At 40.2% G+C, this 17978-nt stretch overlaps 2 protein-coding genes across 6 annotated transcripts in view; both read right to left on the bottom strand.

Annotated features, from left to right (window-relative positions):
- Positions 1 to 17978, bottom strand: part of LOC117373808 (cyclin-T1) — a 75207-nt gene that overhangs the window by 53239 nt on the left and 3990 nt on the right. For 2 of the 5 annotated variants that reach the window (XM_055223232.1, XM_055223234.1), the window contains 3 exons: positions 17628 to 17690; positions 17478 to 17538; positions 15672 to 15801 (listed from right to left, as the gene is read on the bottom strand). In XM_055223232.1, coding sequence (XP_055079207.1) covers positions 15672 to 15801; positions 17478 to 17538; positions 17628 to 17690 — 254 coding nt within the window. Of the gene's footprint in view, positions 1 to 11586; positions 14683 to 14762; positions 14834 to 15637; positions 15802 to 17477; positions 17539 to 17627; positions 17691 to 17978 lie in introns of those variants that run through there. The other 3 variants (XM_033969914.2, XM_033969913.2, XM_055223233.1) reach the window with 3 other exon arrangements.
- kansl2 (KAT8 regulatory NSL complex subunit 2) lies at positions 2299 to 11378 on the bottom strand. Its single transcript, XM_033970132.2, has 10 exons — positions 11295 to 11378; positions 10549 to 10806; positions 9905 to 10074; positions 9726 to 9840; positions 9246 to 9409; positions 8120 to 8283; positions 7390 to 7486; positions 4812 to 5062; positions 3811 to 4005; positions 2299 to 3005 (listed from the first exon to the last, which is right to left on the bottom strand). Exons 2-10 carry the CDS (start codon positions 10797 to 10799, stop codon positions 2916 to 2918), a joined length of 1497 nt encoding a protein of 498 aa, XP_033826023.1. The 5' UTR covers positions 10800 to 10806; positions 11295 to 11378; the 3' UTR covers positions 2299 to 2915.

The following is a 17978-nucleotide window of genomic DNA, read 5'->3' as shown; positions in this document are numbered from 1 at the left end:
CTAGACAAGGACTAAGAATAAACCAGCAGGCAGTGACGGGAAGTAACGAAGTACATGTACCAAAATATTTTAGAGTACAATTCCTTACGAAAATCTAAAGAATACACTGCAGGAAGTTATAATACAAGTCAGGCTTCAAAACGGCAGAGTGTTAGTGATTCTAGGCTGATTGAGGTCTTATCTTGGTTTAGTGTTGGCCTAGTCCCGGTCTAGTCTCGGTCTAGTCCTTGTTTTATCCTGGTCTATTAAACAAATCCATTCTGATTATTAGAATTCTGGTGACTCTGATCAAACTATGTGCATTACTAAAAACAGAACCAGATCTAAACCGTCTTGGACCAATCCAGGTTTCAACTAGAACTAAACCAGGTCTCGACTAAATTAAACAAAAGGACTAAACCAGGTCTGAACCAGATAAAAACCAGATCTAACTAGTCCTAAACCAGGTCAGAACAAGGACCTAACCCATACTTAACCAGACCTTAATAACAAAGTGTAAGCTATAACAAAATTAGGACTAAACAAAGTCTAGGATTTGGCAAAAGGACTAAACCAGGTCTAAACCAGGTCTAAACTAGGTCTAAACCAGGTCTAAACCAGGTCAGACCTATGACTTATTCCATTGATTCAATATACTGAAAATGACAGTACGTAACTTTCAGGTTATCCCCCAGGTCAAATAAGAGTCAGGTTTGTGGAAATACTCACAATAAGGACACATTTTTCTATATTTTTAGTGCAATAAAAACATGCATTGTGGAAAAAAACAAAACAAAATATGCTTTTATGCAAGTCCATTTTGGCCAAAAAGCTACATATTAAGGCTTTAACCAGACTTAAACAATGAAGTCTAAACTAAACGAAAACTAGGACTAAACAAGGTCTTATCCAGGACATCTTTAGACCACGCGCATAGGGCAAGGTAAACAGGTTAAATAGTCTTAAACGTGTACTAAAGTAAACATTTGGACATTCTTAAATACATTGCATTTCTATCCATCTCTGTGCGTTCATTCAATAAGTACTGGTCAGTTACTCTTACTCAGAACCCGAGAACAACACGAGACTGGCGACAATAGTGACCACACACAGGATCATCAACCAAATAACGAGGGACGCGGTCAAACGAGGCACTTTTACGCATTGAAACCTCAAATTACCGCATGTTTAAGCCAGCACAATGCAGTGGGGCCATAGCAGTGTAAAAAAAGAGGAACTGTGCTCAAATGTCCTTTATTCGAGCAGAGGAAGGCCATACAAACCAAAGTGTGCGCTAAAACGTATCGGTCCGACATAACCACTAGCGCTGTTACGCCCTTACGCACACCGCTTGGTTAAAACGCATCCAAATCTTCATCCTACAGCCATTTGTTTTCATTTCTGTGCACGTTTTCAGGTAATGTTGTAGCTCTGTTTTGCTAACGGTGTTTAACAATGAAAGGTATGTCCGGTGTCTAGCCTACCCCAAAATCTCTGCTGCTTCTCTGCTCCATAGCGCACAAAATGGCACAAAAACGGTAATTACGCGAACCTACCTCATTTGGATAGGCTTGATCGAAGACGCATCGGTGCCATAGCGGGTTCGTGCAGCACTACGCTCCGGTGTCGGTACATTCCCAGCGGTGAATGAGCATTTTGTGACCGTCCTCTGACTCCTCTCTCTGCAGCGGCCCCTCCGTATCTCGCCGTGCGCTCTTTGGGTCCAGGAAAAGTGATGTCATTGTATGAAATTACATTACCCGCCCCAATTTTTTTTTTTTTTTTCGGGGGACGTGCTAGGATTTTGTATGCTGGGGATGTCTTATTTAAAAGTGATATTTAGGAGAGAAAGACTTGTTTTTTTGTTTTGTTTAAAAATAGATTTTAAGCTGCTACAAAAAGACAAATTTTTTCACAAGTTAAAATAAAAATACAAAAAAATAACATAAGTTAAAGACGCACTATGTGACTTTTTTAGTAATGGGTCTGCCACCTGCTTGTTTCCAGGGCGACACCATTATCACTTTGTCTGCAAAAGTTTAATGCCATACTGTGGAACATAGCTATATCCATAGAAACGGGCAAATGACACCACAGGGCCAAGTTACATGCCAGTTCTGTTTTACATTTTAAACTATAAAAAAAAAACATGAATTGGGTTAGTTAATGCCTACTGTGGAATTTTAGGCAAAACAGTAGCATCATCATGGAAACGAGTACAAGTAAGATTTTATAAGATTAGTTCACAAATGTTTATAAATAGCTAGCTAAAGTTTCTGGTTGAGGGCAGGAGACAATGACCTTCTATGAGGCACAATATTCTAAGGAAATATGCAAAAAAAACAAAAACCGCATTGATCTTTTTATAACTGATGAGTTGTGTAACCATGCCAACCAGAACCAGTCTTTCATGCCACTTTTTGTTTTTCCAAATCAGTAAAACAGTTCATTTGGGCAGACAGATGTAGAACTTTGTGCCAGTTTGTGTTTCATGTGGATATGTGCAGTAATTACAGAGATATTAACCATAACCCAGGCCAAAACATGAGCCATATTTAAATCTAACCATGTTCCACATATGGGTCAAACGTAGCAGTTAACTTTAAGTACTTGGATGGTTTTAAGATGTCCAAAAGATAACACAAAATTCGAACATGGCACCGATGGAATAAGCAAACACACAATGAAACCGCTTTAGTTTTTGAAGGAATGTAGTTTATAATGAACAACCAAATAACATGTTGGACCATTCAAGTATTTTACATTTTAAACCAATGTAACTTGAATTAGACCAACCATAACTGTGGCATTACTCCATGTTCTGAAGTAAAATTCCCTTTGACGTGAATAAAAATGAGGACCAGTCTGTAGAGAAGTCTGTTAGAGTCACAGAGGGTTAGTGTAAATGTCTGAATGTGGTTTTGTAGTGGGACGGTTCATCTTGGTGCCTCTAAAGTGGAGCTGTCCAGATCTTGGTGAGAGTTATCTGTAGCCTCCTCCTCAGCTCTGATCACATCCGACACCACCTGCACAATGAAAACAGAAGAAAAGCTTCTTAACCTTAAATGCCAAATACAGCTTTGGTTAATCAGGATAGAAGCTTAATAGGGCCCATATTATGTTCATTTCTGATCTATGTTATTATGTTTCCTCATCACAAACAGTTCATCTTGTGACATCATGTGGTAACCACATTACCACATGATGTCACAAGATGAACTGACATCACAAGGTGGAAGTGCTCCACTGTGTTTTTAAACTCCACACACCTTCACTAGAATCATTTGGATAGTTTCAGCTCTGCAATTGCCAGGCAAAAGGTAGCTGCTAACTCAAAAACTACAGTTTCATGACATCACAAGGTAGAACAGAGCATTTTGAACTTTGCAGACATGGACAGACTAATAATAAAGTGTTACTCAAACATGTGTGAATGAAACAAAACAACCCCAGGTATGCTTGTGATGAGGTAACAACATTATAACATGGCTTAAAGCTCACAAGTCAGATTTGTGTTATGTAGGACCTTCAATTATCTGGCCCTGTAGTCTCAAACATTGGTCTCTTTTGGTCTTTTGGTTTCAATTACTACCTTAGTCCTTTTACTCGGGTTTAGAAATGGTTTAGTCCCATTTTGGCCATGTTTAAACACAGACTCACTGAAGAGCTTCTTTTTATGCCCTAGTTTATAATGCTTGATAACTGTTAAGAGCTCCCCATGTTTTAGTTTGGTTTTGACCAATTACATCCAAGCTCTTGATTCATTTTGGTCCCATCCCTGACTCTCTCTGACCCCTGCATTGTTCTCACAGTTGAGCAGACACTCTGTACCTGGTCATCGATGATAGAGTCGACGTCTCTCTCGCTGAGTCCGGACCCCTCCAGCTCGTCGGGGGTCTCTCCTGTGAGGATGTCCATGGGAGCCTCGGCGATGGCTCTGATCGTCTGGTCCTCCAGAGCCAGAGCCGTGTCGAACTGCAGAGGGGAGGGGGGGCACTGCATCCCATCTCCCTCTACGTCCAGGTCCTGTGGGAAAACAAGAGGATAATTTGTCAAATGCCCTTCCATACTCTTATATTCCTGTGTGTCAGATGCCGTTCCATCTTCCAACCATCTGTCGCCCTCTAGTGGGTTTGGTGGTGTTAAAACAATAAAAACTGATGTTCAGAGAATTCCAGCTTTTGTAATCATTTGTGTAAAAAGAAAATGGCTAAAAATGAGACTCTTAATTTTTTAACAGTTTGGTTTAGTTTTTTGCCAAAAATTATTTTTATGTTAGTCAAATAATTAGAGCCCACAAAAATGTCATGCTCATTTAGTCGACTAAAGTGCAAGTTTTAGTCAAAACAAAAATATGTTTTCTGTTCAACTCTGATTAACTGATTCATGGACATGCACAAATGTGTTGTTGAACGTGACTTGGTTCATGATCTGGTTTGGAGCTCTGGGATTCAGAAGTGAAACTGGACTCTACTCGTTCCTTTCATATGTTTGTTTTTTTATTATTGGACAAAAACATCTTTTAGTCATAGTTTCAGTAATCATAACTTTACTGTGGATGTGGTCTCAGCTTCAGTGTTTTTCTCAACTCATAGAGCAGTGTTTCTCAAACTGGGGTAAACGTGCTCCTTCAGGTGGTACTTGGGTAGCTCTTCAGTGTGTTGCTTAATTTAGAGTTCCTTTTATCTCATTTGCGTTGTTTCATGTTTAGAACTACAGTGGGAATGATGTAGTCCACTTTTAGACCTGAAATAGTCCTGTGATAGACCTGGTGGTACTTGGAAGGCCAAATCTTTTCTTTATAGCACAAAGTACTGACAGAGTGTACTTACATCACTGAACTCCAGAGGCAGGCTCTCTGTGGGCTGTAGCTCCGCGGCGCTCAGGTACAGGTCTCGGGTGGAGGGCGGGTCGGTTGCGGGGGGCAGTTGTGCGTCGGGCTGATAGAGCGGAGGGGGTAGGGGTAGGTGGAGGGGGCAGCGTGGCTCCTCAGACTGCCCCATGTGGACGGTGCGGTCACAGGGTAAGTCCTTTAAACCAGGGCAAAGTCTGAACAGAACCTGACTGCTGTCCTGATGGATGTCTGGGCTCAGGATAAGGACCAAGGAGTTTAATAGTGACGTAATGATGAAATAAACACTGTTCATTTTCAATTAATTATATGGGGCATGCAAACAAGTCTCTAAAACTGCTGATTACTTGTATTTTTCTGTATAAATACTTCACTCCTGTGGGTTTGTGGTCTCGCCAGTGCTCCAGGGGTTACACATAGTTGGACTGTTAATACTTTGCAGTTGATGTCGTCATCACTCCCCGGGTGTGGGATGATAACTGGAGGCACTGCACTGTGTCACGATGGCAACTGGTGAACATTCTGCCATAAACACATGTGCAGCACCTCCCCCAATGTCATGTCGCTGCTAAGTATCAATAGGGATACTTAATTCATGGTTTACAACTTCCTGTCAGATGGTGGCAACAGTCCTAACTTTTCAGCATTCTAAAACCCATGGATAGTTTTGAGGGCTTTTGACACAAAATTTGTAATCTAAAACTTATTGAAATGGCCAAAAATCAAACGTAAACAACTAGATGTGACCAAAACAAGCTTACATCAGAATGAATCCAGGGTAAATGAGGTATGAAACAGAACGGTAGAAAAGAGGGAATATAAAGCAGGTATAGGAAGGATGCTTGTGCCTTCCAACTGAATTGATTAGCCCCTTTGAGACTCTGGGAGAAACCAACAGACCACAGGAAGGAGTCACTGTGGGCCCCGTGGAACCAGCGGCTACTCCAAACAACTGGTCTTGATTGGGGCCAAGTTTATGAAAACACAGGAGAGGAAGGATGGAGAGATGAAGGGGATGAAAAAAAATATATATGAAATTGTATTGAAAAGAATAGGTTCACCACCCTATGCTACATAGATACTGAGGTAATGGAGATTCAGTCATTTCTAAAAGTCTGATCAGCTTGGGTCTTTTTAAATGGAGGGGTCTACAATCCTTTGTCAGAAAAACATGTGGTTTGGAGCAGACGCAGGTCTTTAGACCTGGAATTGGAATTGTCCAGTTTGCTCAAGGGGCCCATATTACACCATTTTCAGATCCATGTTATGTTTCCTCATCACAAACATATCTGGAGTTGTGTTTTGTTTCATTCACACAAGTTTAACACACAAACCTATATGCCATATTTAGGCTGAGTTCTTCTTTCAAACTGAAAACATCCTGTTCCTGTGTTACCACATGACATCACAAGGTGGAAGTGCTCCACTGTGTTTTTAAACTCCATACACCTTCACTAAATTCATTTGGATCATTTCAGTCCTGGAATTGGCAATCTCTACTGAACAAAAGGTAAAAGGAGCTGTTAGCTTGAAAACTACCACTTCATGACATCACAAGGTGGAACAGAGCATTTTGAGCTTTGGAGATGTACAGACTAATATTCAAGGGGTGTGTGAATGAAACAAAACACCAGATATATTTTTGATGAGGTAATGACATTATAACTTGGCCTAAAGCTCACAAGAGTCTATTTTGTGTAACACAGGACATTTAAGTTGCACTTCATAAAAAAGTTTGCACCAAATAAATATCTGTTACCATTAGTATTAACCTAGGACCTGGCGTGCACATATGTGGACAAGACATTTTGGGTTGTCCAGGCCACAATGCAAATTTTAAGAAACAGCATACAAGAACAGCAACAATGCAAATATATTCAATTTAGAACATTTTTAAGAATTTAGAATGTTTTTGGTTTTTTTTGTGAAGGCACATGTCCCATCAGCAGCTCTTCACATGAGACACGTTGTTCCAAGAGGCACAATTGTTGTTTTTCATTTTGTTTTTACATTCAGGACAAATACTGCTGTGCTCAGGGTCTTAATAGTTTTTGCAAATAATTATTCAAATGTTTTATCAAAGTGATTAGAAAGTCCACATATGAGGATATTAATTTTACATCACTTTTCTCTGAAACTACATGTCAAAAGAAAATTCTTTGTATTTACACTCATCAAGTCCCAATCACCCCAAATAACAAAGAGATATTAATAAAGCATGTCATGCAAGAGCTCAGGTCTTAGGAGGTTAAGATAAAATTGAAAATTGTGATGATAAATACAAAAGGGAGAATCCTAGCAAACAATTTTTTTGCCTCACCTTCTTTATTCAGTGTCAAGTTATTTCCTCTCCAATCTTTTTATGTCAGCGCTCCAAAGAAATCAGTTTTAAGATCACGGTCACTTGACTTGCAAACAGCCAAAACACTACACATTTTAAAACTATTGTGTCCTCCCAATATGGTGAGCGTTCACTTAATACACTACCCAGCTCTGCCCAGTCTCTACAAAATGACACTTTTAAATGAAACTCATTGTTATTTAAATCAAAAGGATACGAGTGAGGCAGTGTCGAGTCATGGGGAGACAGGGGTTAGAACAGCGCCCCCCGTCTATGAACGCAACACACTTCTCAGTCACGGTTCTAACATAAGGCTAAAGAAAGAGAGAGAAATACAAATACACAAGTTATAATGTGATCCGTCAGTGGGAGGAATTCCCCTGATGTAGACTACAACTTCCCAGATTAAATTACCATTGTGAATCAGCAGCTTCTGTGGTTGGATCAATATTGTGAAAAAAAACTGATGAAAATGAGTTTACTCTACACATTTTCCCAACTATTATATTGATGTTTTATTACCAAGTTGTTTTCGTCATTTCACTTAATTAGTTTTTTTATGAAGTTGAAGAATCAGGGCTGGATGATTTGGGAAAAATATCCAGTTGAATTCTTTCTGACAAACATTGTGATTAGATGCAATTTATGTTTTAATAATAGGATTCTGTTCAAAGTTGCCATTTAAAACATGTCCAGTAGAATTTACAAAAGAGTAAAAAAAATAAAATATGAACTAACAAACTTCTAAACTGTAAGGAGTCGTGCAGAATAAGATAAGAGATTTTGTTGTTTGTCACAAAAATTATGGCAAAAATTGCAGCCTTTGTGATTTGCTTCATTACCTTCATTCAAATTCTGTTTCATTCAATCACGATTAATCTTGCAGCTCTACCCAAACACTGTATAATCATAACAGAAACGTGGCTATATTAACAGTATATCTGTACCTGAGGAGCTCCGTCTGTTAGCGCCTGTCTCCTCTCCCTCAGCTGTCGGTGGAGCAGGGCCTCGGTGCCGTACCGTCGGCGGTAGCGACGCAGAGCTTTGAGTTTCTTCAGGTTCTCGCGCTCCTTCAGAGACAGACCCTCAGGCCCGGTCAGCAGGCTGCTCCCTGTCACAGCAAACAGGGACCAATAGGGTCAGTTTATATAGAGTAGTGTTTCTCAAACTGTGGTATGTGTACTACTGGTGGTACAAAGGTTCCTTCAGGTGGTACTTGTGGTCCCCACTTTTTTGTCCTCCTTTGGATAATTTGTTTAAAACTATAGTGGGAATAATATAGTCCACTTTTAAACCTGGTTTAGCCCTGGAATAGTCATATTTTAGACCTGTTTTGGATGTGGTGGTACTCAGAAAACCCAATCTTTTCTTTGGTTGTATTTGTTGTGAAATGTTCGAGTCACTGGTCTAAAGCTTTAGAGCCAACTCTCCAGTACTGATGTCTGAACGGCAGACTGAACTATCGGCACAACTTAAACTCCAAACCCAGAGCTGATGCACAAACAGTGTTACATGGTAAACTAAATCTCATTTAAAGTGAGAGAAAGGAGAATGTGTTTCAATAGTACCAAGTTCTGCTTCCTTTGCAAAGACTCTACCAGTTTATATGGTCTGTGTGAGAACTGATCAAAATCAGCCTCAAAACCCAAGCAGCAGTGGCTCTACGGGTAACTGACGTTGTATCCTTGGCGACGTGAATAAAGTGCCTTTCCTGACATAACTGTGGTGTGTGAGTGAATATGCTCATCTTTTAAAATGGTTTAGATTTTCTTGGTTAAATCAATTTTGTCAAGCTCTGCGAGGCGACTGCTGTTGTGATTTTGGGCTATAGAAAAATTTGGAGGTGGCTGTAGGGGCCAATGTGCAGATATAAAATTATTGGCTGAGCTCATTGATGAGTGACTGCTCTGGATTCGGTTTTAAAAAACGAAAACATTTGCAAATCTCTAACCATGTCCCATGCAGCTAGCGGCTGTTGTCATGAAGAAAAAGTCAGAGGTAATTCCAGTTCAGAGGTGATCATAAATCCATTTCAGCACAAAGAGCAAACAGCTGTACTCCTTTTGTACTCACCAAGTGTTTCATGCTCCACTTTCCGTTGGTGCAGGTAGCGGCGTTTCTTCTCTTTGAGCAGGTGCTGGAGACGTTTGAATTGATCGATGTAAAGAGACTGAAGCCGGATCAGTTTGTCCCGAGTGATGAGAGCCACCTCCTCAGCCGTGTACACTCCGGCATGTCTGAAAACAGGAGGAAAAAACATAAGTGAAAACACAAAACACAAGTATGCGGGTCTCCAATTAGACATGCCACCTGCTGCAACCCTCGCCAAGCTGCTCCCATAGGCTTTAGGGAATCTATAAAAATAAGAGACCCATGTGGCTATATTATATCCATCTTGAGCAATAAAACTTGTTCACACCATGGGTCAGTGCAAAAAAACAGCCTGACAACACAGTACTTGTCCACAAATGGTGCAGAGGAGGGCAGGGTATATACACATAAGACTCATGTCTGTAAAATGAGGCTGAGTTAAACACACAGGAGAAGTCTTACTTGAGAGGGTCTTCGTGTTCGCTGTCATTGCTCTCGGCCTCACTGTCTGGTTCCCCTCTCCATGTCTGGTCCAGTCCCAGAGGATTCTGCTCTTCCTCACTCAGACTGTCCTCTTCTACAGGACACAGAAATGTCAGAATATGAAAACTAAAAACATAAAACATGAGTCTGAGACAGACCTAAGATACGGCTGGCCTCGGAACGTCCGTCTAGGCTGTGGGCATCTGTGCGGTGGTATCCGCTGAGCTGAGACAGAAGAGCTTCAGCAGATGGCCCTGAACATGCCTTCTTCATCTGAGCCCTGAGAGCCAGAGCGTTCCTCCGCGCATGCTCAGCGCAAAAAGCCACACTGTAGACAAATATTTAGGATTATTCAGTGCAATGAGACTTCTTTGAACACAGGACTAGACCTGTCTCGATAATTATTAAATTTACTTATTGTTCAATAAATCATAAGTGAAACAAACATTTTGGGGAGTCAATGTTTATCATAGTACTTTTACTTTGATCTAGGGTAACACTGTCATTTTTCTGTAGAAGGTTAAAAAAATAGAAAATTAAAAAATAATCACTTGTAACTCATTATAGACACCAACTAACCACTGTTTAATTTCATCAGTTATTTATTGCTGCCAACATTTTCTGATAATGTACAGTTTAGAAACATTTTGAAGGATAATCCTGCTTAGGGTTATTGTGTCCGTGTAATGAAATAGTTACATTATAATAGTTATTATAAATAATCAACTATATTTTCTTCAGCAATATATTACTATACTAAAAAATGTGTTGTTATTACACCTAGACAAGACATGGTGCTTACCCATCCTTCCTCTCCATCTTTGGGGCTGCGTTGGGACAGCGCTTGCCGTTCTTGGAGGACACATAACTGCACTGCTTATACGGTGCGCTCTTGTCCTCCAGGATGTGTTTGATGCAGAACTCCTGACCCTCCAGTCTGGGCTGGGGGCACGGGCGAAGGACGTAAGCGCAGCTCATCTGCTCCTGAAGGCGGGGAGGCTGCGGCACCCTGCCCCTGCTGGAGGGCAGCACGTGGATCCTGATCCGGTTCATTGTAAACCTGCACACGACCATACATAGACACGTTTACATTTGTGACAACAGGACCTCCGGCGGAACTGACACTCGGTCTTTATCTTAATTTGCTGTCATGCCGTTAATGGCAGTTAAACATGACAACAGACTCGAGACACAGTAGTGACTGCACGTCTGGTTATAGAAGAATTTCACATACCTCTACGGTCTAATTCTAAAAAAAATTAGACTTTAAGCACGTTAGTTAGTGAATAAATGATGACAGTTTTCCTGTTTTCCTGAGCTCTCAAAGCAGCGCCCCTGTGGCTCATCCCGCCTCTGAGCTGCGTCACTTCACTGAGGCCGCCATCTTGGTTTAGCAGATGCTAACCGTAGCCTTTAGCAGACAAACACCTTTAACAACCAGCAACAGCCGCTTTGGAAGATTATATAGAGCAAGCGTCCTGTAATATATGTTTGATGTTCTCGAACTACAAAGTGAGACGAAATAGCATACTTTATTAGGGCGCTTACCCTGCTTTTTGCCGCAGATCGCTCAGTGCTGCTCACGGGAAGAACACACAACGGCTTTAACAGCGATAAACGGCCACAGCCTTTGCAGCAGATAGCGCCCGCCTCCCGAGAGCTGCGATTGGTTGGTATAAAAGAGCGCTCCGCCCCTACAGTGCTTTCATTGGCTGACGTCCATTTGAACACATTTTATTGGATAACTGTTAATCAATCACCAATCTATAACACCTCCAGGGGTGGAACAAAATAAACAGATGCAACTGTATTTTAGTGCTTTCAAATAATAAAAACAAAGTCGGTGTTCCATAAAATATTTATTGACTTTGATTGGGAATAAAGCAACCACATTATATCAAAAAGAACCGTATTCACAGACATTTTGACTGAAGGGAAAACAAGTTATTTCCAGACCTGAGTGTCAACAACTTTTGAACAAGACGTGAATGAAGGACATTTTGACAGAAACGGAGCCATGACTGTTGCATTGTTCAGTTGCATGAGTGTCATTTTCTCACGTAAGCATTTAGACTGAAATGTTATTTTAATTAATGAACATGTGACAGGTTGAAATAAATGATTACATACCAACTTTCCTTAGTGCACATCCTGTTAAAGTATAACCCAGCTCTGAATAATTACATTTTAAATCCACTGCCTGAGTTGAATTCTTAGCATAAAGTTCATTTACTGAGGAAAAACATGACAAAAAAAAAAAAATAATTGTGAAAGGTTCAACACCATTACAAACATGGAATAATGTATTGCCAAAACCACATAGGTACAATGCACATTTAGGGCCAAATGAAGCAAAGACTCTGAATGTCTAAACACATGAGGGTGAATGAACAATATTAAACTGAACACGTTTGCTTTGAATAATGCTTAATGCATTTATAATAACACCACACCTGCGTACACAGATGTGCACTTTTACAAAAAGAGTTTACATTTTAGACGTTAACTCTCTGATTATTCAGAGTCCTATGGATTTAAAATACATGGTAGCATTGTACGGAGCATAATACACATTTAAAATCTCGACCATAAATGTCTCATGGATATGAACCATGCTACAACTCTTTCACAAAGGCCATCGTCTTCATAAACCTGCAGATATGTGAGATTTGTATTAACCTTTTTTCATTAGTGTGAATAACACATTAGAGAAATTCTATTTTACAACCATTTAAAACAATGACTGCAACATCAAAACTAAAAATTAAAAAGTACAAACTTTCTTAATTTACATATTTTTTTTGCAAGTTTTAACAAAAATCTTTTGTACTTTAAAATATTTATACACATCTGCTAAATGGCAAGAAATAAAACCTTTTTTTTTTCCCAAAGATTTAAGTTTTTGGAGAAAGGATCAAAAATATAAAAGATGGCCGTGGAGCATGCACAGTTTAACTGTCACGTCCCTTCTTCCCGAGCGGGCAGAGTGATGGGGACAAGATCCTCTTAAAAACATTCAATAAATAATATACTATAAAAACATTATAAAAAAGACAATCGTAAGAATATCCAACAGGCGTAAATCCACTTTTTTTTTTTTTTTTTGGACAAATCTTCTGAAACTGAAAATCCCGCCTCCTCCATCACATTCCGTTTCACTGAAGAATAAAATTATTTACACTTTTTTCCTCATATTTCAGGCCCATTAGATTACCAGTAATCACAAACTAAAACCCCTGTACAATTCATCGCTGTCACGCTGAAGACCCAAAATACGTTTTCAAATTCTAAAAACTAAAATTTACAATACTGTAACATGACGGATGCTTTAGCCCGAGGCTGCACGATATATTGAAAAAGTATTGGTATTGCAATATTAACTGAGGCAATAATCAATATCGCAACATACTCAATATACAGCGCTGATAATAAAATCTGCTTTATTCAAGTCATATTAACAATTTTCCTTATTAAGTCCAAAATTAACCTCGAGTCAGTCCAGTTTCACTTGTAAATTAAAGCATGTACGGTAGTTTTGTTTCATTATAACTAAAATGAGTGAAAAGGTATTTAAAATACTGAAATGATGTCGATATCAAAGTTCTTAACAGCCATATCACAAACTTTCCTATATCGTGCAGCCCTATTTCTACCTTAACATCGCTCATTTGGGCAGAGGGGGCAGAGGAGGAGGGGGCTCTGAGGGGAGGGGAGGTGGGCGTTGGTTTCCTCCTCTTGATCCTGCGCTGAATCTATACTCCCCATACTGTTGCCTGTAATCAAACATGGCCGGCTGCGATGGTTGGACCCCCTGCGCGCTTAGCAACGAATTCAGCATATCAAAAGTGTCTTGAAATTCGTTGGACTGGCCTCCCGCTGCCCCTCCGTGTCCGTTTGTGTCCGTTTTGTCGCCTTTCCCAAAACTTCCGGGTGCGTGCGGGAGTCCGATTGCGGGTAGCATGTCAGCGCCTTGGCCTGCCGAGGAAGACATTGACGGAAGTTTGTAGGGGTTATTTGCAGATTTGCTCATTTTGGCGTGCGATGAGGATGATGCTGAAGTGGCCGTGGGGTCTTGCGTGTGCGGTCGTTTTCGTGATGCAGAAGACGAACTCAAACGAAAAGAGTCATTGGCGGATTTTTTACTTCCTGTTGCGCTACTTGAACTGGACGAATGTTTATGGGACGAGGAGGACATTGAGGCACTACTAGAAGACGAATGATGGTGCGAAGAGTGGTGGGAGTGGTGATGATGGTTCGACCTATCTCTGTGTTTGTCTCTGCTCTTCCCCTCCTCCCCGGAACCTCCCCTTTGCTTCTCAGGCACACGGATTTTCATTTTAATATCTTGATCTTGTCCACGACTATTTGTACTGTGACTGCTGCTACTACTACTACTACCCCCACCTCCACCGGAAGCAAGAGGAAAGCGCATTTTTAAGGAGCTGCGATCGTGCCTCTCCTTTTCAAGTGGGATTTTAAGAATAATTGGAGAAGGGTTATCCGAGGAGCTAGAATGAGATGCGGAGGTCTGCTGGTGATGGTGAGATTTGTCCTTTTTGTGTTGCTGTCCTATCAGAGCTTGGGCTGCGTTTGCATAGTCTCGTTTCACGCTAGCCTCCATGTTTTCTAGTTTTCGTTTCTGGGCGGCCAAAACATCTGCGTTCTTGGCTCGGTATTCGCTTAAAGAGACTTTGGCGGGAGTGTGGACTTCGCTGTTGGGAGCCGGTTGGTCTGCTGCTCCCTGTGGTTTTCCGCTCCAGTTTTGGGCGCTTCCCGGTGTGCTCCTTTCTTTATCCGAAGAGGGAGGGGCGGACAGACTCATGAGCCCAGCAACAGTGCTCTCTGAAGAAGCCATAGAAATCATATTCATCATGGTGTCCCTCTGGTCGCCTTCCTCCTGCACTTTGGGTTTGACTTTGGGTGCCTGTCCTCCAGCCTAGGAAAGTTGACAAACAAAACAGTGTTAGAAACATGTAAATTGACTAAAAATGGCTTAAAAGGTTTAGAAAAACGTACCTTCCAGTTGCGGATTCGCTTTAGACGGCTGGGCGTCTTTTCCAAGATCTGAAGGAACTCGTGAGTTAGCTCTGAAAAGATGAACAAAAACAAATTAGACCGGTAAAAAGAATACGAGTGAAAAAATGTGTAGATACATGTATAGTTCAAATTCGTGTGCAGGCGCTTGTTGGAGAGGGTTTTTTTTTTAACTTGAAAATATTGCAGTAGTTTTCTGGGTAAGATGAAGGCTGTGTCGGCCGGAACACGTTGGTGGATATGCTTTTATTCTTAAAGCACCTATTCTGTAAAATTTACTTTTCAGAGGTTTTAGTCATTTCCTCTTCTCATTTATTTCATTTATAACATAACTATAACCACATAGCAGACACAAGCACTATGTCTTCTTTAATAGCAAAGATGAAATAAACACTAACTTTTCTATACAGATGTAGTGCTTTGTTTTTTTTTGCAGCCTGATTTCTATGTATTTTTTAGAGTAAGTATTTGGTATTCATGATTTTCATCTTTCAGTTTATAGGTGACATTTTGAGGACTTTTGATCATTTTAAAATACAGCTTAACTGCTATAGCAACTGTTCCATCCCCAATCGTGTCTTGAAAATAAGTGATTAAAGATTGCTCAAAAATGCAAAAACATGTTCAAGAGGCTAAATGAGAAGGAGAAACAACTATAACATATACAAGCTCTGAAAAGTACATTTTGCAGAATAGATCCAATTTAAAGCTTTAAACATGTTAGTATAAATATTATAGAGGCCATCATTAAATATTTGGTTTAATCATATCATTAATACAAATTGTCTTTTACATAATGCTAAAAATACGTTATGCCACGCTGACGTCCAGTAAAACGAGGGTATATGAAGACTTACCGTCCAGCAGCTCCAGAGTCACTGTCTGGTCAACGTATTCCCACCAGTGCTTCCCGTCAGTGGACACGGGAATCTCCCAGTTTGACCATTTACATGCCAGATGTATGCACACGCAAGCCACCACCGGGGGGCTGTACTGCAGACAGAACGTCGTCAGGTGGAGGCTGAGGAGAACACAGAGGAGAGGGTTTGTTAAATACTAAATATTTGACATGGTATTTTTGAAATCACAGTACACTCTATTGGCTTCGTTCACATGAGATCACATTGTAAAGAGCTTATAGTTTAAATTGAGCAGGAGACAGGTCACAATTCTATGGTGGAATTTGTCATTTGTGGAAAGTGTCAGACTGCAGATTTGTTGACCTGGTTTATGGTTAATATCTCAGTAATTACTGGGCCTATCCATAAAAACTGACACAAAGTTCAATGTCTTCACCAAGTTTAAAGGTGCACTATGCAACTTTTCTTGGTGGAGTATCTGGCACCTGCTTATCTCCATGGAGATTTTATTCATTTGCCTGGCATGTATGGCATTAAACTTCTATTTTAATGGAGACAAGCTAGTGACGCCACCAGGTCACCTTACTGGTTACATCTGTAGAGAGGCGAGCCTGCTCATAGTAAGGGTGCCTTTTTTTGTGGGTTTTTCTGAGCAATAATAACAACTGCATAAATACATGATATACACCAGTGGTCCCCAACCACCGGGCCGTGGACCGGTACCGGTCCGTGGATCAATTGGTACCGGGCCACCGGCCGTCCAAGAAATAATTAATTATTTCCGTTGTATTTATTATCTGAGTCTGAACAATCTGATCTGAAAAATCTTTTATTTTGAAAAATGACCGGATTCTCTCGGTTACATTTCAGTCACTTGAGCGCCGACAACTTAACCCACAAATTAGCAAAATGAGTAAAAAACAGACGTCTTTGGAAAGTTTCTTTTCGAAGGGGAAAAGGCCCAGTGAAGAGACAGAAAAAGAGCCAACTTCCAAGTAAAAGAAAGCTTTTAACAGACAATACCAGGAGTTCTACTTGAACTATGAATTTATCGCGACAGGTGATTCCCACAGACCAAGCCCGCTCTGCATAATATATGGCGACCAGCTCTGTAATGAGGCAATGAAGCCTTCAAAACTGCTCCGCCACTTGGCCCCCGGTAAAATTTTCAAGCATTGGCCAGTCCGCGGTGATAAAAAGGTTGGGGACCAGTGATATACACTACCAGTCTTGGACACACCCTTTCAATGTTTTTTTTTTCTTTATTGCTACTATTTCTTTACTACTTTCTACATCGTCTATACATGCAGCATACATCAAATATATGAAGTAAGATGGACATGTAGCAGAAAAACATTAACTTAACTCACATTTTTTAACATGACTTTTTTATATTCAAATCCTCAAAAGATCCACCCTTTACTTTGTCAAAAAATATTTTGTAAAGTTACTTAACTTTTTTTCTGTGCAACATTTTTCCTTATGTCTTGCATCATATACTTGATGTCTTAGCAAGAACATCCCCATGACAACAAGCAGGTGGCGGACCCCCACCAGAAAGGTTTGCACAATGCACTTTTAAATAAACAAAGGGAAACTGTATTTATCAAGATAGCTTTAAAATGTGGTGGTAGAACAGCCTGCTTGTTGTCAGTTAAAACCACATTAACCCATTTGTCACTCCCCCATAGTTAAATTGGCCAATGCTCCCTGTCTGAAATCACTAAATATCTGAAAACACAATAATACTACTGCAATGTTAACCATTTTGATAATTGTTAATATAAAAATATAAAAATTGAGTTAGTTTATTCACACACAGTTCAGTTCAGCTCACATTAATTGGTGATACCTGTTTGTTGCCATAAAATACGACGTCTGGGCAAGGTCTTTGCTCGCTGCAGAAAGAAAACAAAACCAAGAAAAAGGGTTACGTCATATTCAAATGATAGAAACTAAACACTCTAGTACAGCCTGTGAAACCTACCTCGCACGAGCTGAGTGCACTTCACAACATGGGTGTGTGGGTGGTCGATGGTGATCTCAAAAGCTGTGAAAAGGAGAGAAAAAAATAAACAGATTAACTATTTAACTATATACACTTTTTTTTTTTATCAAGTCAACACATCTCTTTCTCTGCACCAAAAAGTTTAGATAGCCCTGTAAACCAGAAAATTCAGTTATCATCACTTTAACATTAGCCTTAGTAAATCCCCACTTAGAAACTTATGAAAATAACGTAGAAAGTGACAAAAATTGGATTGGAATCACTTCAGAATAGCTGTATTAAGACTGTACAGCAAACTGGCATGGTGGGTGGGTCTGCCGCTTGCTTGTG

The sequence above is a fragment of the Periophthalmus magnuspinnatus genome, chromosome 7 (genome assembly GCF_009829125.3).
Source record: "Periophthalmus magnuspinnatus isolate fPerMag1 chromosome 7, fPerMag1.2.pri, whole genome shotgun sequence".
Taxonomy (NCBI): Eukaryota; Metazoa; Chordata; class Actinopteri; order Gobiiformes; family Gobiidae; genus Periophthalmus; species Periophthalmus magnuspinnatus.
The sequence above is the reverse complement of the archived record's forward strand: the minus strand, read 5'-3'. Positions and strand labels throughout refer to the sequence as shown.

Excerpts from the sequence above, each read along its gene's own strand:
- kansl2 (XM_033970132.2), bottom strand. The coding sequence starts at position 10,799 with ATGAACCGGATCAGGATCCACGTGCTGCCCTCCAGCAGGGGCAGGGTG. Across the intron at positions 8,284-9,245 it reads AGTGGAGCATGAAACACTTG|GGAGCAGCCTGCTGACCGGG; the intron begins GTGAGTACAAAA and ends TTGCTGTGACAG. Across the intron at positions 3,006-3,810 it reads ACTCTATCATCGATGACCAG|GTGGTGTCGGATGTGATCAG; the intron begins GTACAGAGTGTC and ends TTCATTGTGCAG.